Source organism: Musca vetustissima, unplaced genomic scaffold, assembly GCF_032173495.1.
Source record: "Musca vetustissima isolate MV318-11 ecotype Yass unplaced genomic scaffold, APGP_CSIRO_Mvet_v1 utg19053, whole genome shotgun sequence".
Lineage (NCBI taxonomy): Eukaryota > Metazoa > Arthropoda > Insecta > Diptera > Muscidae > Musca > Musca vetustissima.
Genome location: NW_026873500.1, coordinates 20,247 through 46,947, shown reverse-complemented (window position 1 = coordinate 46,947; position 26,701 = coordinate 20,247). Strand labels below are relative to the sequence as shown.

The 26,701-nt window shown below is 31.0% G+C and overlaps 1 protein-coding gene across 1 annotated transcript in view; it reads left to right on the top strand.

Annotated features, from left to right (window-relative positions):
- The window catches only part of LOC133325813 (neural-cadherin-like), an 89,556-nt gene extending 64,114 nt beyond the window's left edge, over positions 1 to 25,442 (top strand). Inside the window, exons 8-11 of the mRNA XM_061534536.1 lie at positions 3,656 to 3,846; positions 19,625 to 19,814; positions 21,552 to 21,734; positions 25,243 to 25,442. Of these exons, the coding sequence (XP_061390520.1) occupies positions 3,656 to 3,846; positions 19,625 to 19,814; positions 21,552 to 21,734; positions 25,243 to 25,440 (762 nt within the window). The 3' untranslated portion in view covers positions 25,441 to 25,442. The remainder of the gene's footprint in view (positions 1 to 3,655; positions 3,847 to 19,624; positions 19,815 to 21,551; positions 21,735 to 25,242) is intronic.
- Positions 25,443 to 26,701: the final 1,259 nt, after the last annotated feature.

Below are 26,701 nucleotides of genomic sequence, written 5' to 3'. Positions count from 1 at the left end.
CCATTTATGCCGTGGGGTATTCCCACACTCAAAACACTTCGGAAATTCTCCTTTGGATACAGTTCCAAAACTCTTGTTTCATTTTTTTTCTTATCTCTCCTTATCTCCTCACTAGCAAATCCTTTCCCTTAATCCGGGTCTTTCGTTTTAGGAAGGAGAAACAATCAGCGGGGCCGAAATCCGTTGATACCGCATAAAGCGCGTGTTACGATTTGTCTTTTATCTCTTAATCCCTTAATCCGGGTCTTCAATTTTGGGAAGAAGAAAACAATCAGCAGGGGCCAAATCCGGTGAAAAAGGTGGTTCTTTCACGCCAAGCATCAATATGTGAACTACTCGGGTATAGTGGTGGTGCAAAATCCGTCATTGAGTTTTCCAAATTTTCTTTGTGTTTCTGAAGAATTGATTCGCGTATATGGCAATTTCAAAGTACTCCCCAATTGTGCCCAATTGATGAAGCCAAATGCCCATGTTTCATTTTTTTTTATCGCCCCAATCATATCAAATTGTTTCCCTTAATCCGGGTCTTCAGTTTTGAGAAGAGGAAAATATTAGCCAAATCCGCCAAGGATCAATATATGAGATCTGCTGGGTTATCATGGTGTAAAATCCTTGATTGGCGTTTCCACAATACTCTTCGTTTCTGATCAATTGATTCGCATAAACGGCCAATCACGGAAGGACGCTGAAGTCGAAAAAAAAACAGCGAGCTTCACCTTTCACCGAACTGGCGTCATATTTCCAGTCTTGGCTATTCTAAATTTTGACATTCGGATAACTAGGTTTTGGTTTCAATGTCCCATGACTCTTCACCGGTGATGATCTTTTTGAGGTTATCTGAATCGTTGACGATGTCGAACAGCTCCTGAGAAATTTTGGAAAAATCTTCACTGCCCCACGTTCATTGTGCACAACATCCGTACAAATTGTTTAGCGTAAGTCGAACGATATTCCGATATATTATTCCGCAACATTTCTGAGAGTGATTCCATGGTTATTCAATGTCCTAATGTTTCATCGATTTGTGGATGTGCTCGGACGACCTTGTTTGTCATGGTTCAATAATAGAACTCCAGCCTGAAAATCTATTCTTGTATAGACCTTCAAACACGATTCATTTTAAAATCCACGTCTTGGTTGGTTCTTAAAACCAAATTTTACGGATTGAAGAGGTATTAAAATGTAGGGATATAAAATATTCATCGGAATATTTTTCGTTCTCATTTGATAGGAAATCATTCTACAGATCATTTTTTTTTTGTGGGCCCACTTTTTATAAGCTCACCATATACATTTTTAAGATTATCCCAATTTCGGTAAAGCCGGAACTTTGGACAATATTTTCGAACCAAATTGAATATATTGGATTCACATAGGTTTGAATGTTGTCCTATAAAAAATAACCAATATTTTTTCCTAGTTTCAGGTTAGACCTCCTCTAACAGTTACTTATTATTATGAGCTTATCGTATGGTCACTCTGCACTTTCTGCAGATTTTTTGCGAATATTACTAATATTCAGTACAGTCCTTCAAATTACTTATCTATGTTCCTTTCACGGTGGATTGTGTTGTGATGTTCGGCATGTGGCCTATAGATCGACTCAAAAAAAAAAAAACACACACACAAAAATTAACTTTATGGTCCACTTCATCACAAAATATTATCTGATCATCACCGAAAATTACGTTGCGTTGTCCTTGACCGTAGCTGGAACCTTTCAAAGCGATAAGCCCTATATTTCCACTCTCTAGAGTGGTAAATATTTAAGTGTACGCCAATATAATTGGTATCAATTTAAAGGCCAACCACTCCTCTTGGATGTACTATCAACTTGTTTTCCAGAGAAAAAAATAAACTTTGTAATTTTTCACACAGAAGTCTGGGTCCATTTGGGCGGCCTTTATCTTTGGCCCTTTTCCATGTGAAAATTCGCAGTGATTGAACCATAATGGCGGCCTATGGAGCCACCAGAAAAACCGACATAAATTAAGTATTTGGTCCATTTGATCCCCTAAATATTAACCGATCTTTTACAAAAACAATAGGGGTCTTCATTGCACAGAATCCATCCTATATGCAAAATTTCGTGAAGATTGGCCCATAACAGTGGCCTGTATCGTGTTTAAAAATTATAATGGACCGACGTGCACACGTCTAGGTGGAGGATATAGGAGGGTATAATATCTCACAAAGCCGAACTTTGTGCCGCTTTCACTTTTGTTTTTGGTTTGAGCTAGCACTGAAATGCTCGAAGTCTGTCATTGTCGAGGTTTGAGTCTGGTTTCGGATTTCAGAGATATTAAAAATAGAAGATGTAACCTTGCGAAAGTGATTTTTTTGTCCGTAGATCCTTGGCGCTTGACCGCCTTTGAGGTTAATCAAAATCAATTAAAAAAAAAAAAAATAATTTGAATTTACATCGCATCTGCAATTTCACAATAACTTCCATATAAATACAAATTATCAACACACGACCTTTGTAAAGCCTCTTAGCCTTAGATGACTGAGGAGCTGCGGCGAAACGAGTCGCATAAAGGTGTGTTTTCTATGGATTTCCTTTTAATTGCAAAAAAATCGATCATTAATATCAAACATTACAACCCGTCACAAAAAAGGATTGCTTCGATGTTTTATAACACAACAACATTTAAGGTTAAAAAGAGGAAAATATATATGGTAGCTATATATAAATCGGAGTAGATTTCCTTCATTTTCAATAGGGTTCGTCCTTGGGCCAAATAAGTGAGTTGTGCTCAGCTCATTCTGAAAATAAATCAAATTTGACCTGCAATTTGTTAACACTTTAACATGGACAGGTGGATGGACATGCATAACTCGATTCAGAATTTGATTCTGTAAATATTCTCAAAAGGAAGCACGGGTCTATATCGTTTCCCTTTGGCCTGTTACAAACATATGCACAAAGACATCAATTAAATTTTTTAATAAATCGATTTTGAAACAAAAACATATTTCCATTGCGTCCAATATATCGAAGATTTTCAAATGTAATATTTTTATTTTTACTTTATTTTCAAATTGTACCATAACATCATCGTACACGAATTGCCGCCATTCAATGTATTTATGTTAGGCTTCAATAGAGAAATAAATATAATTGTATAAAAATATAAATTTTATAATCGTCGTTTACATCCAAAACCGAGAAGATTAACAAAAACAATAATCCCCTCATCCTTAGTAATAACTGTAATATTTTTTCATTTTTATTTAAAATAATTTATTTGTTTTTTTTAATTAATATATATTTTTTACTAACCCAACGAAACAAACAAAAAAATTAACCCTCTAACGTGATATGCAAACATCAAACGAAAATAACGTCCAATAAGAAAATAGCAATGCCATTAACCCTCCTTAACAGTAACAAAACACATTATATCCCGGACACAAACCATGTGTTTTTGGGGAGCGAAATGTTTTGAAAATATCCTTTATCCCTTCGCCATCAATGTTAACCTTAACATTTGCAATGTATGTTAAATGTAAAACTATACCCATTTGCCATGGATAACAATGACATTTAAACACACTTTTGAAAAAAAAATAAACCCATTTAACATTACATAAAAAAATTCTAAAAAATATTTTAAACAAACCAAACCAAAAAAATTATCCATCTCACCAACAGCGTGAGCGTTATCGTTTACGTGTACGCGCCTCAGACCGTGGCGAACCGCCATCCTATGCCGATGTCGATGTTGAATTAGATGTGGTCGATCGCAATAATAAGCCACCGATTTGGGATAAAAGTGTTTACGGGCCAATACATATACGTGAAAATGTCACTGTGGGTACGGTTGTAACATCGGTTAAGGCCAGGTTGGTATTTATTTTTTTTTTGTCTTCGCTTTCCAAAACTTTCTAATTCTACTTCTTCAAAAAAAAAAAAAAAAATACCATAACAAAAAAATCCAATAATGCTAACAATGTATCAGCTATTAGTATTTCTTTCTTTACCTATTTTTATAACCATACTCTGTTAATGTAATTCTCTATGAGTTTGGCTAATTTGTCTTAGTTTAACATAATTCCGAACTGTTGTCAAAACAGCAACAACAACTAATTTTCCGTTACTTTTGAATTCCCTGTGTAAAATTAACATTAACAGTTGTAAGTTTTGTTATGGAAGCTTTTGGCAAGGGATATCCATATTTTTGTGTAGCAGATATCCCTCTATTCCATAGAACTGTGGAAAATTTTTTTACGCCACAGCCATGACATCTGGCTGGCTGGTTAAGGATTTTGAAATTACCATTATTTTTTGGTGAATCAAAAATGGATACCAGAAAAAACCAAACCCACCATGACCTGGGTAATTTTGTGGTGTTACAAATGAAAATTGGAGATTTTTTAAAATTCAATTACAACTCTGCATGTCTAAGCTAAAATCAACAAAATTCCCAAAAAGGACAAACAAAATTTTTTTCGCATAGTTTTGTTGAAAAACAAAACTCCTCATAGCACACATTAAAAATTTCCTTGAAAGGAATTTTTATATATTTTTTTTATCTACACGTATGTGTGTGCAAACTGTTCACAGGGTGTTTATGTGTTTTGCAAAATACCACAGAATTTTTGAAATTTTGCATATTTATAACACCCTGTGTTGGACACCCACCTCCCCACTACTAATTCGTAATTAAATTCCCCCATTTCCCAACTCTTGAAGCAGATTTACACCTCCGGAAAAAAATTAAAAAAATACTCATTATTAACACAAAAATTGTTTATGGAAACTTTGCGCAAAGAAATATTCAACAACAACAAAAATAAAATAAAATTATTAATTGGCTATTGGTCTAACTTTCCTACCTCTTTTTTGTACAATATTTCATGACATCATATGGAAAAAGGTTTGATACAACAAGCAAAAAATTTACATTGATTGGTATGATACGACAACAAAATTTTAGTAAAATAATGAAAAAAAAAAAATACAAATTCAAGTCTAAAAATGTGTGGTCATATGAATATTAAAAAAGATTAATAAAATGAAAAAAATATATATATATATATATATATATATAATCAAAAAATGTTTAAAAATAATATCAATATTAAAATAATATAAATAAAACTTATAAAGGAAACATTAAATAATTCAATCCGGTTCATACGCACGTAAAAATCTATTTGTTTATTTTATTTTTAATTTCGTTGTAAAAGAAAATCAAAATAATCGAAATTATTCATTATAATAATATAAATAGTAACTGTATATATTATGTCTGAGCACTCACCTTACGGGCCATACGCCTTTCAGCGTACCAAACACCGTAGCTATATAGCAATGGGAGACCATGCAGGAGGCGAAATCAAAATATCCGTGAAGCCAGGGTGTCACACACTCTCACAACCAGCTTCAAGCAGTGGTGAAAGCCTTTCGTACTCCCAATGATTACCAACAACCAGCCGGTGCAGCCATCCCAAGGCCTTCCGCAAGGTAATTGTGTACGAAATTCGCCACCATTAAGTACCGTTCTTTTTCTTAACCACTTCACGAGCCAAACTACTTAAATAACTAAGGATCCGATCGTATTCAATCAATTTACTGAAATCGATCCCGGCCCTCCATTCCAAAATTTTGACCGGCCCATTACGAATGTTGCGTTACGACGAATAAGTTTGTACGTCACCCGTCCATTGCTTCCAGTCTTCAGTCATTCCACATCCATATAAATTCGCATGCCATTATTACACAAATAGGCATTCAGAGAACCATGCCTCGTCATAACAAAATCAGTTCATGAACTGAGCAGAATGTATGGCCTTTCCATCAACACGTTGACGGACAGTAGAAACAAGAGAAATTCGAAATCATGACACTAGGCTTCTACTTGTACGCTGGTAAATGCACATTTGTGCTGCTACAGCCGTCAATTCATTATAGAAATCACAAAATCTCTAATTTCATTGTAAAAACAGCATTTCATCAAAATATGCATATAGTTTTCTTCTATACCTCACTCGTATAAATCCACCTGGGATGTGCCACTTTTATATAAAAATTCTTTCAGAAATCCATGCCCCGTCAGTAGAAAACCAGTACTTGAACTGAAAAGAAAATCTGACCGGTAGAGCAAGAACATTGCGTTGAGAATGAATTCCTTCCTTGATTAATGCGTCTTATTTTTTTTAATACATTGCATTGTACCCAAATCACTTGCTGTATCTTGTCCTATGCGATGGGGCTGCCATCTATTGTAGTCTAGAAACATTGTGACCTTCCGTCCATATAATCTTCCACCTTCTAACACCAACCTACGTAGAAAGCGAACTGCACTCCACACCATCGCTTTCCTACAAGGTGATAATGTACGAATACCACCTCTACTAAGTATCGCCCTTCTTCTAAACGAATACAAAATCCATTCTCTCGTACATAGTTATTCCATGATATCTGTTTTAATCGCAAAACTTCTCCCAACCTGTTGACATGGCAGGAGCTTCTTCCATACATTTTTGCAACGGTTGGTGCTGATTTAGTGTTGATGCTTTTCTCTAGGTGGCGCTATGTCCTGTCATTCTTATTGCGCTGAGGTCGAACATGGTTATTTATGCTTTTATGCAATTTTTTTTTATTCCAGTAAGGTAGATGGTTGGTGAGCTCGATATAAATGCAATATACATGATGAGCTGATGAGTATACCATTATTTCGTCATTACAACTTCTACTTCATAACTTCAAAAGATATACGTGATTTCATTGCACCCAAATCAATTTTTTTCAATTCAGCTAAGTATATGATTGATCCGTTGTAGCTTGTCCTAGGCGATGCAGCTACCATCTATCGCTGCCTAGAAACATGGCATCTTTGAATTTGAGGCAGTTGTTTGGGTCCTTGCTTATGTAGTATTGACACTTTCCTGTACCAGGCGCTATGCCCTGCCATTCCTATTGTGCTGATGTCAAGCCTTGTTATTTTTTATGCTATGTTATTTTATGCCAGCTATGTAGATGCATGGTGTGCTTGACTGTCATCTACCCAGAATAACGCCACCTGGAATTATGCAAACTTGTTAAGGTCTTTGCTTATTTGGAAGCATTTCATATGACTGTAATTTATTACCGCCTAGAAGGAACGCCTCCTTAAATTTTGATCAATGGTTGGGATTCTTGCTTTGTTGGTTTTGGCACATTTCTCTGGGTGGTGCTATCTCCTCTTATAATTCCTAGTTTTGGCACTTCCTCTGGGTGGTGCTATCTCATGTCATTCTTATTGTGATGATGTTCAAGTCGAGCTTGCTTTTTATAATGTCAATATTTTTTAAATGCCAGCTAAGTAGATGATTGACCTGCTCCTTTCTGTCACAGGTTATGGACTGACATCTGTTGTTGTCTAGAAACGGTGCCTCTTTAAGTTTTTAAAGTGGTTGATGTCTTTGATTATTTGAGTGTTGAGCCTTTTGCCACTGCATGGCGCTGTCTCCTGTCGAGGTTGGTTGTTATAAGGTCAGGGACTTCGGAAGCGTTTCCTATCGCTGTCATCCAATGCTGCCCAAAAATAACGCCTCCATAAATTCTGTGCAGATTGAAGTCCATGATTATTTAGTGTTGTCATTTCTATCTAGGTGGTGTTATCTCCTGCAACTCCTATTGTGATTTATCCTAAAATTTTGGTGATAGTTGCCTATTAAAATGCTTATATTTGATATCGTAGACATCTTTGATTCATCTTCGAACCAAAATGTTGGTTTTAAAATTTCTTTTGCCTATTCTTCAGAGGTTTTTCCTCTAAAAATTTTTTAATATTTTTATTTTTATATATAATATTTTTATTTCGAAATGCTCAATTTTATACCTTAAACCACTGAAAATTCACAAAATTATTCCATTAACGTACCAAGTGGCGTATAAGTATTATTAATTTAAATTTAATATCCGTACAACGGTACGTATTAACAAAAAATATACAAAAAAAATATACGTTGAGATATTTCATGTTCTTCGAAAACCATACGAATTTTTATATGAAAAAAGTATATATTTTATTTTTTAATTTTTTCTTTCGCATCGATAAATGCTATTCATATGACCACACATTTTAGACACTACGAAAAAAAAAACACATTTTTTAATTTATAAAAAATACAACAAATGGTGTTGGGTTTCTTCATTTAGGGCTATATTTGTCGAGATATTTTGGTTTTCAATTACATATATATTTTACATATATATTTTATTTACTGCTACTCTAGTCATATAAAAAAGCTAATCTTTGTTTTTGGTTTAGGACAAATTTAACAGGTAAACATTTGCTATATATTAAAACAAATACATAAACCTATATATACAAAAAATGTTAAAAAACAATTGCAATTAGACAAAAAAACTTATATATGAAATCAAAATTTATAACCCATATATTAATTATTATAATGGATGTAATGCTTAAGTGGAAACAAATGAAATGCACAAAATTATTTTTAATTAAAAAATATTTAATTTAAGTTTTTTTTATTTGAATATTCATTTAAAATTTCATATTTTATATTATTATTAAAGAAAAAATCCTAAAGGTTTTTGTGGACTTTTTGTAGTTATGAAAAAAAAAACTTATTAAATTTTATTTTCAATATATATTTTTTTGTTATGAACTTAACATTTAAACAGGGCTTAAATCGAGACATAAGTAATCATTTTTTTTTAGGTATTATAAAAAAACAAAAAACATACGAAATAATAATTTGCACTGCCTATGAACAACGTGAATGAAAACTAATTATTAAGGAAAATAAAAACTAAACTGCTTTAATATATATTTTCTTAAAATATTTTTGGTTAATATTTTGCTATTATTACTTAGCTAGGTGTTGGTATTTTGTTTTGGTTATAATTTAAATAATTTTATTTTTGGTTCCTTTTTTGGAAAATAATTAATGCTATATAACAACATACATAAATATCCATGATGATCTATAATTATGTTTTGTATTTTGTCCATCTTTTTTTAATTTCATCTAACATCCAAACCAAAAAATGTATCTTGAAACAAATCCAAACCCTTGGTTTTTGTCAACAAACCTGAATTTTTGAATGTTACAAAACCATGTGTGTCTGTGTGTTGTACTAAACAAAAAAAACCCCCTATTACCATATTACAAACTACTACTAAACAAAACCATAGCGTGAAACCTATAAATTAGAAGCCATGGCACAAGACAAAGGCTATCCGCCTTTATCACGTACCGTAGAGGTTCAAATCGATGTTGTAGATCGTGCCAATAATCCTCCAGTTTGGGATCATACTGTATACGGTCCCATTTATGTCAAGGAGAATATGCCCGTTGGCGGTAAAGTCGTCTCGATCAAAGCCAGGTCTGTTGAATACCACAAATGTTATAACAGAAAAAAAAACAAAAACATAATAGCAAACTATTGCCTCACATTAAAAACAATTATTGTAACCTTGCTTTTTTGATAACGATAATTGTTTTTTGTGTTTGAGGTTAATAATTTTATATATATTTATATATATAATTTTATATATAAGAAGAAAAAAAAAACAAACAGCAATTCTTTTTTTGATTGAAACAACAGCAAATGTTTTTCAATATACACACAAAGTTTTTTTTTCTACTTCCATATTAATCCATTATAAGTTCGTTTTTTATAATCGTATTTATTTTGGTTTTAACTTGAGGTTAATTTGATTAATAACTTATTTGAGTTGAGTTTTTATTATTGTTGTTATTCATTAATATTATGTTTTAAGTGTTTAAATGTTATTTGCACAATATGCACCAGTAAATGCTATATCTTTTTTATATAAACGAAACATTTATATAGAAAAATTAAATATTTTAATATTTCCCATTAGAGAGAAGGGGAAAAAACATTAAAAGTTTATTCATTTGTAATCCAAAGCAACGCAAAGTTATTGCAAAAATATTTAATTAAAATGAAACGGAAAGTAAATGAAAAATAAACAAAAATACCTTATGGCGTATGATTGTTATTAATTTAATCATATGTTGGCGTATGCATGTTATCTCCATGGCAACACTCATACGCCACAATGGCCTCATGGCATATGGTTGTTAGTAATATAATAAATCCAGACCACCAGGCTCGTGGTGGCGTATACATAATTTCTGGCAGGCAACAATCATACATTCATGAAATTAAATAAATAAAAAAAATAAAAATAATTTCTAAATTAAAAACAAAAAATTATTTAGATTTCTAACTAAAAACATGTCTCATGAAATAATTTGTTCCCAGCAAATGAATAAACTTTTAATTTCCCTTAAACAAAAATTATATGAATTATTATTCCGCCCCTTTCCCCCCTTTAAATATTATATAGTAATACCCATTTCCCTTTAATCCTTGTTTATCGCACAGTCACCTCCCACGCACTTACTCACACATCTAAAGCACTTGCACTTAAATATACAAATTTTCATTTTCATTTGCACCACAAAAAAAAGTATTACCACGACAAAAAGCAACTAAAACTAAATGGAAGCACTCACTCACTTTTCCTCACTTTATATTAATACATTGCATTAATGTATTCACCTTTTTAAATGCACTCTCTATAAAAGCACACACACGCACACTTGTTAGCATAAATTCACATATATACACACATACCACTCACCACAATAATTTATATTAATATATAAATACTTTTTTTTGGTTCGTATAGTGGTTTCACTCCGAAATGAGATCAGTGACATAAAATAAAGAACATTATAAATTTGCCAACATATTTATATATGTATAGAGGTATAGAACAAAGTAATCGGATATATACATATAATGATTTCAAATAAATATGTCATACATATGGAACACATATGTGCTTCTCTGTGCTCCTCTAGATTGGAGTGGTAATTCGTTTTAAGAGGGACAACGAGTTATTATTTAAAAATGAAAATAATGTGGGATTTAAATGCATATCCGGAAATTCAGTGAAATGAATTTATTTTTGGATTTAAACAATTTAAAAAAATATTTTTTTGAATTTCTCGAAAATTTTTTCTCGAGTATAACAGTTTTTCATATGCGTATAACAGTTAAAAAATCTATGATAAAAGCGGGCAAATTATGAAAGAAATTTAAGTGTGGAGTTTTTTAATTTTTTGAAAGTTTTTTCTCGAGTATAACAGTTTTGTATATGTGTATAATAGTTAGAAAAACTATGATAAAAAACGTTGAGAAGTATTTATGAAATAAATCATCAACTTTGCAAATGAAAATATGACTATATTCCCGTTTTCCATTTTGTATAACAGTCAAATAATGGGGGTGTAGACCTATTATTTTATAAAAATATTTATAAAATTCACTATCGGGAACAGGAATTTAATTCAGGAATATATTTTTTAATATTTTCGAAATTTTCTCTAGTATAACAGTTGTTTGTTAGTGTACAACTGTTAGAAAAATGATGATTGACATGTTCCGAAATAATAATTAGCCAAATCTTTAAATTTACAAATCAAATCATGGCATATTTTCTCTTTTAAATTTAGTATAACAGTCAAATACGGGATGTAGACCTATTATTTATAAAAAAAAAAATGAAATACTATAAAATGAAATTTAGTTAAGGAATACATTTTATTAATTTTCTCCGAAAAATTTCTCGAGTATAACAGTTTTGTATGTGTGTATAACAGATAGAAAAATAATGATAGAAATGTTTTGATATAATAATTAAGCAAATTATAAAATTTGCAAATCAAAAAATGTCTACTTTCCCGCTTTTCATTTTGTATAACAGTCAGATACGGGGCTGTAGACTTCTTATTTATAAAAACGTTTTTTATAAAATTCACTATCGGGAATACTTACTTATAACAGGAATTTAATTAAAAACTAAATTTTTCGAAGGATTTTCTCGAGTATAACTGTATTGTGTTCGTGTATAACAGATAGAAAAATAATGATAGAAATCTTCCAATATAATTATTATACAAATCATCAAATTTTCCAAGCAAAATATGACTAATTTCCTATTTTCCATCTTGTATAACAGTAAAACACTCAAATGCAGGAGCTATAGATCCATTATTTATAAAATAATGTTTATAAAAAATTCAATTTCGGACATACTATGAGAAATAATAAATATGGAGATTATTTTTTTAATTTTTTCTCAAGTATAAGAGTTTTGTATATGTGTATAACAGTTAAAAGTAATAACAAAAATCTTCATATAACTAATTTCCGTATTTTTTCATTTTGTATAACAGTATAACATGTACCAATCGGGGCTGTGGTGCTAGAATAGATAAATAATATATTTTAATAATAGAGTACATTTTTTTTAAATTCTCCTGTTTTTTCTCGAGCATAATAGTTTTGTCTGGGTGTATAACAGTTACAAAACTATGATAACACAATTAAAATTAATATTAAGAAAGTAATGTTAAATAACAGATTATATATGTGTGAAATACATATTTCTGGAGTATAACAGTTATCGTTTGAGGGTATAACATTTTATTTGGGTCAATATTTATTTATAGAAAAACAACCAGTAACAAATGACAGTACAAAATATGCCTACATTTCAGTTTTACTTTTGTATAGCTCTTTTAGGGGAATTTTGTTATACACGAAAAATAAATTTTATACACGTTTCGAGCAATTTTTTTAGGTTTTTGATTTTCAAAACCATCGATTTTCTATATATCATGCAAAATGCTAGAGTATAACAGTTGTCATCAGAGAAGTATAACAGGTAATATAGGTAAACAAATTATAGGAAAACAACATGATATATATCCAGTATCAAATTACAGCAATAAATATGTCTAAAATAATTTTTTTCAGGAGTATAACAGTTATTATCTGGAGTATAACAGTTTATTTAAGTCAAAATTGTTTACATAAAAACATCAGGATGTATTTCCAATGTACAATTACAGTAAGAAATATGTCTACATTTTAATTTAATGTTGTATAACAGTTTTAGAGGAAATTTCGTTACGCACCACAGTTTGGACATTTTGGCAAGGCGGTATACGCTTATAATGAAGTATTATTATTCCAGAATAATCAAACATTTTATGTACATTTTTCGATAAAGTATACAATTTTTTCTGGAGTATAACAGTTATCATCAGAACAGTTAATTCAGTAACAAAATTATAGAAAAACAATAGGATGTATTTCCAGTGTCAAATTACAATAAGAAATACGTCTACAAATATGTTTATGTGGAGTGTAGCAGCTATTATCTGGAGTATAATAGTTTATTGAAGTCAAAATATTTTTCATTATAACATCAGGATAGTGACGTGTCATAATTCTAGAATAGAAACAAATTGTATGTACCTTTTTTTCGATGACGTATTCGGGTATGTTGAGTATAACAGTTATTTGATATATTCCCAAAGGTATTTCAAAGGTATTCATATTACTCGTTTATGGAAAATAGAATAATTAATTGTTTATTATGTTTTGAATATAACAGTCATATAAGATTTTCTTAACTTAATAACAACATTAAATTTTTCATTATGAGAAAAAGGATTAGATTCTAAATTGGCGGATTGATACCATTTTATACCCTTCACCACACTGTGGTACATTTTTATTTTTATTATTATTATTATTTTTTTTTACTTTTAAGACTTAGATTAAAAAAGTATATATTCCTCTGCACTTAACTTGCACAATTCTGCACAAATATTTGCACCTTTTGTCTAAGGATAATGTTGTTGATATCAGCACCCTTAAGTATGTAAATTTGTTTGTTTTTCTTTTAATTTAGTTCCACCTAAAATTATCAAGCAATTGAGTTGTATTCCAATATTAGAAATCTTTAATATTCCATATTAATATCGCAACGGAAATACCTTCAAGTATTCAATAATATTCGGATATATCAAAAATATATATATTTATTTTAGTCATTATATATAATAATCACTACAATGATAGATAGATTTATAGAAATGTGTAAAGCTATAAGAGTACACTTATGACAGTTGTATTGAAAAAAGAAATCATTAAAACAAATACCCCCTCTCAAACAACAACAGCTAGAGTGGCAACCGATTAGTAGAACCATGAAGGAGGAAAACGAAACAATTGCAATATCAACCAACAAATGATGTGTTATTATTATTAGAAGAAGAAGAAAAAACTCACACACACACGTGAACAACGAATACATAACAATAAAAATTTCATTTAGGTCTTAAGTATAACAGTTTTCATGTCAGGTTATCGTAACGTATCATAGTGCATTAAACAAAATTCATGTGCAACATAAGAAAAAAGGAAACAAAAACAAAGGAAATAAATGTTTTTTTTTTTTTCTCTTTGGTTCAATGTGTTGTTATTGTGTTTTCTATATGCCAACGCCTGAGCTGGTTGTGGGCTTAGAGCAACTGCAAGTGAGAAAATGGAAAACATTATCAACAATGGCCAAAACCATTAAGAACACGTTAAGTGCAAATATAGTTTAAGTGTAGTTATATATAGTTTTTTGTTTGTTTTATTTTTTCTCTCGATTTATTTGTATATGTTTTATTTTTGTAATTTAAAATAAGAGGTGAAAGAGAGAGGGAAATGGATTTTTTGCATTGCTTTTATTTTTTCAAGATATTTTGTGATAATGATTTTTTGGATAATCAAATAAAATAAATTATCAAGAAATGAAAATAAATTTCAAGAGGACTTTTAGAAGTGCCCTTCATAAAATAAAAAAACACTTTTTAATAATAATAGAAATATTTTTTTATTTACAAAAAAGAAACTAATGTAATTTTTAGAATCAATAAAATCGGAATGAATCTTATAGATGGTTAGAGTCAAATATGCAAAATACGTCTTTAGGAGATCTTTGAAAATACTAAACATCTTGATAGCCACTTAACATTGCTAGATATTAAAAATTGCGTTAATTAAAAATCAACTCCTTTGCTAAACATTCCTAGCATTGATTTCTATAAAAATCGTAGAAATTAAAAGGCCTTAAAATATTTCAAAAAGTCTACTTTGTCTACATTGCTAAACCTTAAATATTGTTGAAATACAAAAATCTACTCCTATATCGCCACTAGAAGTCCTCCAAACATATTATTAAAATATCTACGCTATTGACAGAACCTAAAGTTTTTGGAAAAATCCGAGTCTCAAATAGACCTTTATAAAAAATTGCGCCTTTGATTGGCCCTGAAAAATATTTATAAGAACTATACGCATTGGGAAGGCCCTAAAAATATTTAAAAAAACAGTGAGCGGAGCAGTATAATAGGACTGGGCCGACCATACGATACCCTACACAACTACCACGGAACTCTAACATTATGTCGATGTTTATACTGAGCCTGGACAATATTTCGTGATATTTTCACCCTCTTGCCCGATTAGAGATCAACAGCACATTTTTATTACACTGACATATTTTCCAAATATTACTAATACTCAGTACAGCCCAGATTCTCTTCACCGTGCGTTGTGTTGTGATGTTCGGCTTATAATTGTGGCCTATAGATCGATTCGAAAAAACATAAAAAATTATGTTTTCGATTCGAAAAAACATAACAAATTATGTTTTCGCTCCACTTCATCCCAAAATTATTATCTAACCTAAATTATAGTCGTTGTCCTTGACCGTACCTAGATCCTAATGGAAAATATCAATGCAATCAGCACTATATTTTCGCCCTCCAGTGTGGTAATGGCCTACTAAATAATATATGAATACGTAAGCACCAGGAAATATTTAAGTGTAACTCCCACATCCGAGTATATACGACAATATAATTGGTACCAATTTAAAGGTCAACCACTCCTCTTGGAAATATTTTCAGCCTCGCGGGTTTATATCCTTCAGGATATAGGCATAGAATACAAAATTTGTCATTTTTCACACAAAAGTCAGCGTTCAGTTGACCCGCTAAATATTGGCCAATCTTTATAAAAACAGGCATGATTATTCTTTGGCCCGATACCCTTCTCCGGGTAAAATTTCACGATGTTTGGATTGCGGCCTCTAGAGCGGCCAGAAAAACCGACAAAAAGTATTTGGTTAATTTCATCCCCTAAATATTAACCGATCTTTACCGAAAACAATAGGGGTCTTTATTGGCCAGAACCGGTTCCACATGCAAAATTTTGTGCAAATTGGTCCATAACTGTGGCCTGTATCGTGTTTACAAATTATAATGGACAGACGGACGGACACACATGTCTAGATCGACTCAGCTAGTCAAGCTATGACGATCAGTATACCGATAAAGGTGGTTCTAGGACCAATATTTCGCGGCGTTACAAACTCCTGGGGCAGCACAAAATATAATACCCTGACAACATAGCTGTGTAGGGTATAAAAATCCACGGTCCATATATGGTCCATAAAAAAATCTTTAGAAAATCCACGGTCCATATAGTCCATAAAAAAATCTTTAAAAAATCCACGATCCATATAGTCCATAAAAAAATCTTGAAAAAATCCACGGTCCATATAGTCCATAAAAAATCTTTAAAAAATCCAAGCTCCATATAGTCCTTGAAAAAAATTTCTTTAAAAAATCCACACCACCTATAGTCCTTGAAAAAATATTGTTTACAAAACCCATGTCTCATATAGTCCTTGAAAAAACATTCTTTAAAGAATTCACGCCTCTTACAGTCCTTAAAAACGTTTCTTTAAAACACCTACGCCTGATATAGTACTTAAAAAGCGTTTCTTTAAAAAATCCACTACTGATATAGTCCTTGAAAAAAAAATTAAATCACGCCTGAGTGCTTGAAAAAATATGCCTTAAAAATTCCACATCTTAGATGTTCCTTGAAAAATATTCTTTAAAAATGTATGCCTGATATAGTGCTTGAAAAAATATTTTTTAAAAAAAAATCCTCACCTGTTATAGTCCTTAAGAAACATTCTTTATAAACTCTGTGCTTCTCTGAATTTTTTTAAGTACTTCAAAAACTATTTAAAAAAAGTGGTGTCTTTAAAAAAATGCAAACTTTTTATAGTCTTGCAAATTATTTTTTAAAAAATAGTTTTAATAAATGGCCAAATCCTGTAGTCTTTGAATAAATATTCTTTGCTAAATATGCGCTCCTTATAGTGCTTGCCTAATTATCCTTAAAAATGTACTCTTTGCAACAAATATGTTTCAAAAATTTGCTCTTCGTATAGTCATTAAAAAAATGTTTAAAAGTCTTGACTCCTTATGGACCTTGAATAAATATTTTTTAAACATAAATCTACGCGTTTTATGGTCCATGAAAAATATTATTAAAAAATAAACTCTAAATGATATTCTAAAAAATCCACACCAGCTAGAATAATTTTTTTTTTAAATCCTGACTTCTTATAGTCCTTAAAAAGTATAGTCCCTGAAAAATGTCTTAAAAAATTCTGGCATATTTTGTTGCTTAAAAACAAAAATAAAAAATATTTGTAAAAAAACAGACTTCTTATAGTTCTTGAAAGTATATTCGTTGAATATCTAGGCTATTTAACTCCTTCAAAAATATTCTTAAAAAATCCACACCTTTGCAAAAAATACCATTTCCCTCTTTCTTCTGTAGAGCTAAACAATATTTATTTTGATTTATTTTATAATATAATCTACATAAGTTATTCTCTGAGGCAGTAAACAAAAATAAAATGAAGAAATCACTCACCTATAATATTTCCAGAAAAAATATATATTACTAGGCAAAATTTTACATAACAAAAAATAAATAACAACAGAAATCCAACCATTTGTCATAATACAAATACCACCAAAAAATCACACAAAAGAACAAATTTAAAAAAAAAATAATAAACACCCACACACACACAAGTCATAATTTAAAACATGTCATTTAAAACAGCCAAACAAAGAAAAAATTAGCATAAACATATCCTAACATATTCCCTACCAAAACAAAATCCTATATTCACACACATATACACAAACATGTGTCCGCCCTTAACAAATCTGACGAAAATCTCATTAAAGCCCTTAAAGCAAAACACCTTGTAAATGGTTTTTTGTTGTTGTTTTGTTATATGAAATAATTTTTGTTGTTGTTGTATAACAAAACAAAAAAAAAACCTAAAACAGGCATGTGTTGTTTTGAGGAAGGGACAAAACTAATTACATTTTAATTACAAATCATTATCACCCCAACGCCCATTTCCCCCCAAAAACTTTTTTGTCACAAAAAAAAAACCCCCAACCACCCCGATCTTTTTGAAATATTATAAAATAAAAAAAAAACAACAATTACATTTAAGGCTATTATAAATTTTTGAAAGCCTTAATTTTAATTAATTTTTTTCAATTACAATTTTTTTTCTAATTTTCAATGTAAACAAAAAGTTTGTTATTTTTGTAAAAAAAACTTTATGGCATTTTTTTGTCAAGTTGAGTTTGTGTCTTTGTTTGTTTATCGAATTTTTTTCAAAGCACCTTTTGTTGGACATACAAAAAATATTGTCACTACAACAAATTATTTTTGCAAATGCACCGAATTTTTGTTAAATCGAAATAAATTATATTTATATGCAAAAATATTTTTAATATAATCAAGAAATAAAAACAAAAACAATGCGTCATAGTTAATTTTTTGTATTTTGCTAATGTCGCATGTAGTGCAATTAAAAAAAACATTTTTTTTATAAAACAACAATTTTGAGTTTCCATAATTTCAAATATTTAACTTTGATTTCGATTTTGAAATATATATCACTGATATATATTTTTTCTTTTTGATATTTTGTTGATTATGCTTTTAGAAAACAAACCAAAAAATTACAACAACAATCTTGAGTATATTATAAACAATTTAGTTAAATATATTATTTTAATTAAACAAAAAAACTGTTTCTGTATGTCTAATAAAAATTAGATACTATTTTTAAAAAATACACATATGGAGTTCATTAAAAAAATTTTCAAGTTTGAAAAAAATATTTGTAATTCACTTTTATATTGGAATTAAAAACACCTTAGTATTCAGATTCGAAAAAAATAAACTATGGGATTGAAAATGTGATTTAAAAGCCACGTTTGTGTTGGTTTAAAAAAACTCACGAATTTAATGGATTTTGAAAAAATATATATTTTTATTCCCCTTTGGTAATGGGATTTATAAAATATAATTTTTAAAAAAAATCCACACTTTTCTTGGGTATATAAAAATTCTGTTTTTTAATACACTCTAGTATTCGGATACGAAAAAAATAAACTCTAGTATTGAACATGTAGTTTTAAAGCCCCACTAGAATTCGGTATTGGCAAAAAGAGATTGGGCCCGTCTGAACATGAAAACTTTTTTAATTGCTTATAAAATTTTCAAATTCCAATTATCTTCCGGTCAATGTTTTTTTTTTTAAATTTGAAAAAAAAAAAACAAAAAATAAATAATTTCAGAACCACAATATCGAACATACAGAAACAGTTTTCGATTATATTTATTTCAATTAGTTACCTTTTTTCTTCTCCTAATTTAAAAAATTAAACTTTCTTTCCTTTAGTTAAAAATAAATCTACACATAGTTTTCCAAAATTTTTTTAAAAATCTATTTTTCTCATTTCCCCAAAAATATCCATTTTACTAATATGCCATTTTATTTTTAAATTACCTTTTAAAAAACAAATTCTGCCCGCCGATAATCAGTTCGGGTATTGAAGGAAATCCAACGGTATTTTATCGTTTAATGCCTGGGTCAACGGCTCAAACGAACAAATTTCATACATTTTATCTGCAACAAAGACCGGATAATGGTGATACGTGGGCCGATATAAAAGTCAATCATCCGCTGGACTATGAAAGTATAAAGGAATATAACTTGACAATACGTGTTGAGGTAAGTACAAAAAAAACCAAAACAAAACAAAAAAGAAAAAAATAATAATAGTAAATAAATAAAAACCATATATGCTTTTAGGACTTCAAATAACATTTTTTGAAACACAATTCCCTATAATTTGTCATTATGTTATTCACTACAGATTTCCTGAATTTTCTCTTCTTTCACACCACTCTTGGTGTTGCCTTGACATACTTTCATCGCACTTTTGTCTCTTTTGTCACACATTTCTCAAAATTATGCCATTGTAAATGTATACTTGTCTATGTGGAAATTTTGTACATTTGTAGTCCTTTGATGTCCTCTTGTCTAGGCAATTCTAGATATGATAATGCAAAACATTTTTTTTTCGATATTAATTGGCAAGTGTGTTAATGACAATTGTCCAAACGGTCTATGGGCTATTTTTCTAAGTAAAATGTCTAGCCACATTTCTTAGGCAAATCAATGGAATGTGGACTAATTTAAGGACATAATTCATATACGCACACAAACATGCAAGGAAGAAAATGCACACTTTTAATAGGTCTCAAAAGACCTTTTTTAAAACGCCCACGCCTTTTGAAAAAATAACATTTAAAAAATCCAGGCCTTCCGTTGTTAAAAATATAATATATATATGTGGGAGCTATATCTAAATCTGAACCGAAAATGAACACACATCTTTCTAGACTTAATTCAGTACGCTGTGCCAAATTTCGTGCAAATTGAAAGATATATAGGGACTTAGGTACACCATTTACCTTAAATCGGACGAAATAAATATATATGGAAGCTATATCCAAATCTTAACCGATTTTTCCCAACTTAGGGTTCGTCCTTGGGCCAAATAGATAAGATAAGCCAAATTTCATCCAATTCGGATCATAAATGCGAGCTGTACTTCGTTTACAATTTAACATTGACAGACGGGCGGACATGCATGAATGGAGGTATAAAGTGATTCTATGCATATTCTCAAAAGGAACCATGTGTCAATCTCGTTTCCTTTTGCCTGTTACAAACATATGCACATAGACATAATACCCAGTACCACAGAGTTGTGAAGGGCATAATGCAAAAGTCCACGCGTCTTTTAGATCCCTGATCTGCTTTAAAAAATCCACGCCTCTTTTAGACCCTTGGATTTTTTTGTTAAATCTTCTTTAAAAAATCCACGCCTCTTTTAGACCCTTAAAAAATATCCTTTAAAAAATCCACAATAATTTCAGATCCTTGCAAAAATATTTTTTAAAAAATCCACATCTCTTGAAAAAACCTTCTTTAAAAAATCTACGCCTTGATAAGCCTTGAAAAAAATGTTCTTTAAAAAATTCACGCCTCTGATAAGTCTTGAAAAACCCTTTTTTAAAAAATCCACGCCTCCGATAAGCCTTGAAAAAAAACTTCTTTAAAAAATCTACGCCTTGATAAGCCTTGAAAAAAATGTTCTTTAAAAAATTCACGCTTCTGATAAGTCTTGAAAACCCCTTTTTTATAAATCCACGCCACCGATAAGCCTTGAAAAAAATTTTCTTTAAAAAATTCACGCCTCTGATAAGCCTAGAAAAAAAGTTCTTTAAAAATCCACGCCTCTGATAAGCCTTGAAAAATTATTTTTTCAAAAATTCTCGCCTCTTATAGACCTTAAAAAATATTTTTGGAAAAGCCACGCCTTTATGGTCATTAAGAAATCATTACCCTTTAAGTCCTTAACTATCGGTTTATTAATTTCCCATTTATTTATTTTTCCAGAATAATGGCGCCCAACAATTGGCCTCCGAAGCAACGGTTTACATTATGCTCGAAGATGTTAACGATGAAATACCGCTCTTTACGGAACGTGAACAGGAAACCGTACTGGAAGGTGAACCAATTGGCACTAAAGTGACACAAGTTAATGCCATTGATAAGGATGGCACATTTCCAAATAATCAGGTAAGTGGTTTGAGAAGATGATTGGATTATTTTTCTAAGGCTTGCCGATATTTGCATAGCAGCAGACTTCTTTTTTGAAAACAGCTAAACACACACAACAAAAATAGCAAAAATGTATAATTATGTTAATTATATTTTCGAGAAATTTGTCAAAGTTTTTTGCTGTCATTTTGAATTTTCATTTTAAGGAGATTGTTTTTGGCATCGTCGCGTCATTTTTTGCGATAAAAGTCAGCCAGGTGAAAATTATGTTGATAAGGTCGGTTTATTTTTCATAACTGACTTGGCAGAATTTTTGTTTTATCTTAAATTTTCTTGTTGTTGTTTTTCTTCCTCTACTTTTATTTGCACACCCACACACACACACAGAAAAACTGCCAAAAAGTGCTAATTACTACGTTTTATAGTCGTCCAAGTGTAAATTACATACTTATTTACACAAGACTGACAATTATACGCAGAAAATTTGATTTGTGTTAAAATTTTCTTCTGTCAGTTTTTTGTGTGCAGAGTGGGGGAGAGAGGGAGGTGGTGGTTGGGTGACATGACAAATTATTTTGTATTGCTGTTGTCTGCAGCATTTATTATGAGACGACTTCTCAGTTTCATGCGTCATAAATTCAACCGAATAGGATGTTAATTTTTTTACGATTTGGATTTTGTGTAAAGCTGAGGCTGTGTTTGATGTGTGGGAGGTCATGTTGAAAATTCAAGGTGAATTTGTCTCAAAATCAGAAGTTTGGTGGGGGTGAAGGAATTAAAATGAATTTAAATACAGTCCTTGAAAAAATAGTCTTTACAAAATCCACGCCTCTTGTATGGACCTTGAAAAAATAGTCTTTAAAAAATCCACCCCTCTTTTATGGGCCTTGAAAATATAGTCTTTAAAAAATCCACGCTCTTGTATGGACCTTGAAAAAATAGTCTTTAAAAAATCCACCCCTCTTTTATGGGCCTTGAAAATATAGTCTTTAAAAAATCCACGCCACTTTTATGGGCCTTGAAAAAATTGTCTTAAAAAAATCCTCGTCTGTTGTATGGGCCTTGAAAAAATGGTCTTTAAAAATCCACGCCTCTTGTATGGGCCTTGAAAAAATAGTCTTTAAAAAATCCACGCCTCTTGTATGGCCCTTGAAAAAATAGTCTTTAAAAAATCCACGCCTCTTGTATGAGCCTTGAAAAAATAGTCTTTAAAAAATCCACGCCTCTTGTATTGGCCTTGAAAAAATAGTCTTTAAAAAATCCACGTCTCTTGTATGGGCCTTGAAAAAATAGTCTTTAAAAAATCCACGCCTCTTGTATGGGCCTTGAAAAAATAGTCTTTAAAAAATCCACGCCTCTTGTATGGGCCTTGAAAAAATAATCTTGAAAAAATCCACGCCTCTTGTATGGGCCTTGAAAAAATCCACGCCTCTTGTATGGACCTTGAAAAAATAATCTTTAAAAAATCCACGCCTCTTACAGGCCTTGAAAAAATAATCTTTAAAAAATCCACGCCTCTTACAGGCCTTGAAAAAATAGTCTTTAAAAAATCCACGCCTCTTACAGGCCTTGAAAAAATAGTCTTTAAAAAATCCACGCCTCTTACAGGCCTTGAAAAAATAGTCTTTAAAAAATCCACGCCTCTTTTAGGCCTTGAAAAAATAGTCTTTAAAAAAACCACGCCTCTTACAGGCCTTGAAAAATAGTCTTTAAAAATCCACGCCTCTTGCAGGCTTTGAAAAAATAGTCTTTAAAAAATCCACGCCTCTTACAGGCCTTGAAAAAATAGTCTTTAAAAAATCCACGCCTGTTACAGGCCTTGAAAAAATAGTCTTTAAAAAATCCACGCCTCTTACAGGCCTTGAAAAATAGTCTGTATGGGCCTTGAAAAAATAGTCTTTAAGAAATCCACGCCTCTTGTATGGGCCTTGAAAAAATAGTCTTTAAAAAATCCATGCCTCTTACAGGCCTTGAAAAATTGTCTTTAAAAATCCACGCCTCTTACAGGCCTTGAAAAAATAGTGTTTAAAAAGTCCTCGTGTATTATAAGCCTTGAAAAATATTTTTTTTAAATTCCCCCCTAAATTTTATTAAATCCTTTATTTGAATCCTATTTGAAGCCTTTATTTTATTTATTATTTTCTTATCAAATTTAATTAAAACGCCACACTTACTGAAATATATTTTAATCCCTTACCTCGTCGCACGATGTAGAATCAAAATGAATATTTTTTGTCCTTCTTTCTTCAAATAACAAATGTCCAAAGTAAATGTTCACATTGGAGCCATTAATAATGCCTCAAGGTCTGACACAACTTTTTAAGCTTTTTCATTTTTTTGTTCCTTTTATTGTTGCGATGTCTTTTTTTACGCTACATAAAATCTTTAGACATTGTTGGAGGGTTTTTCTGTTATTCTTGTTCTAGTATTTTAATGTTTGGGGGATTACAAATTAAAATAAGAACTTGTTTCTTACACATAGGGGTCTTTAGGATATCTGTGCATGATTTTTTTTGTCTGTTGTGGCCATTGTTTTATGGCGTAACACCTTTGATGGCTTTAATCTGGAAGGCCAGAGGAAAAAAAATAAATGTAGAAAAAAAAGAACACAAACATAAAATAATAAGACGCCAGGAAACGTCGGACAGGAAAACAAAACGTTATGGAGAAGGGACTTATGCCGCTTGAACAAAGCTTTAATCCATGACAAAGGCATCCTTTCTCTATGCGATATGGCCAGGCTAGGAAAAAACAAACGATAGCAGACATGGTCTGCGACAAGCCAACCAAGAAAGTGGAAGTGGCAGAATAAAAACGGCAACATACCAGAAATAAGGGACTAAAACAAATAAATTACGCTTAGCCCCCGCCTAGCCAACCGAGCAGCCAAACCCACCGCTGATGAGAAGTTATAGCAGAAACCAAAAAGAATGGAATTAAAATATTCCAAATAAGAACGAACTGATTAAACAAATGCAATTTCAATGTTAGAGAATTTTTGTAGATGAAGAAAAAAAACTACATCAGGAATGGATTTTTTTTTGAGAAGTGGTGAAGGTAATCTTGAAATAGGAAAAACGAGAAAACAGATATAAAACAAATGTAAGGAGAAAAGAAAAACGAAAACTAATAAGTCGTTTGAACAAATCAAAGAGAAATAAAACAAAAAATGGAAAGCTTGCAAGTAAACCCGAGGAAGAAATGTGAAAAAATTTAAAACGACAAAAAATGTGATTTAACGGACAATTGAAAAAAACCGTGTACATAAAATTTTTTGAAGGGCATACCCATTACTCATTCTGTAGTGGATAATATTAAAAACTGTAATTAAGATTAGGGAAAATTTGCATAGCTCTTGTAGTTCCCGAAAAAATATTTAATTTAATTTAATATTTAAAGAAAATACACACACAAATTAAGCTAGCCTTTTAAATACTATTTAAAAAATTCCCATTAAAACCAAATGTACATTTCCGCGAAGCAAAAATATTAAATGTCTTTTGCATTCCTTATTTTTTTATTACAGGTCTACTATTACATTGTCGACTCGCCACGTAACGAAGGCAAAGAATTCTTCGAAATCAATTTACAAAGTGGTGAAATTTTCACCAAAACCGTATTCGATAGAGAGAAGAAAGGTGCATATGCGCTGGAGGTTGAAGCACGTGATGGTGCTCCCTCGGCACGACCCAACAGCAATGGACAACCAAATTCAGGTAGGTGAAACAAACATTTAAAAAGTTTTAAAAAATATGTTTACAACAACACATTAAGGATGTGCTAAAATTTATGGGTGTTGACATTAACAGTTGTGGGTTTTTCATTCGTCGTATAATGACCAACAGTCGTTAAGGTTTATTTTCAAGGGAAAATTCTAAAGAAAGGGGGTTTATTTGGAAAAGATTTCATGTGACCAAAAAAGTTTCTGAAATGTCTGTTTCTTTTTTTCATTATCACATGACCAAACATGTAGAGGTTTTGTTAAATTTTTGTTTGTCCTTGCAAAGAAAAATATCAACATTTGTCGGTTATGTAATATGCAAATATTATCCGATATAGTTTTCATAGAATTTCATTTCCTTTTTTTCTGGCTATAAGTATTTGAAAATTTAGCTTCATAGGACAAATCCAATGCGAAAACAAATAATTCGTTAGAAAAAAGAAAAGTTTTCTTGTTTCTTAGACATTTTTTATGGTTACTTGTTCCTTGATTCTTTAACATTTCTTGTTTCTTCTTCTTCTGGTATTTAAAGACTAACAAATTTTGTGGTGTTTTTGTTGTCCAAAAAAATATTTGAGAAGAAAACTTTTTTGATTTTTTTAAATCCAATCTTTCCAAAGCTGTTAAAATGAGGTTCGAATCCCAGCGAATGGGGAAATACATTTCTAAGCATGCATTCGAAGCATAAACTACAACACTAGGAAGTGATAGCGCCATCTATAAGAAAATATCAATACCAAAGTAAGCAAGGACCCTAACCATTGTACAAAATTCAATAGGTGCCGTTTCTAGATGGCAGACTCGTCAGATTTTTCGTAAAGTGTGCATTCGAAGCCCATTCACTTTTTAATAACTAACCTCGGCATCAATAGCATATATTTGGTGGTAGCGTCATCTACAGATAAATCTCAGTTATTAAATAAGCAAGAGCAGTAACCGTTATACGAAATTCAAGGAGGCACTGTTTCTAGCCTACGAAAGATGGCAGTCCTATAACCTAAGACAGGCTACAGTTCACCAATTATCACCCTTATCTAATACAAGACTAATCAAGATGAGTAACAGGAGAATCACATCTACATTTGAACTGATCTCAACAAAACCTTTTTTTTTTTGGTTCAATTTTGTGGGTTTGTTTGCTAGATACGATGTAGATTTATTTAAAATTGCTAAAATCTATTCGAAAATCAAAATTCTTCCATTTATTAAATGAAACCAATACATGGTTTAGTCGAGTACAGACTACAAATCGATGTGTACGGGT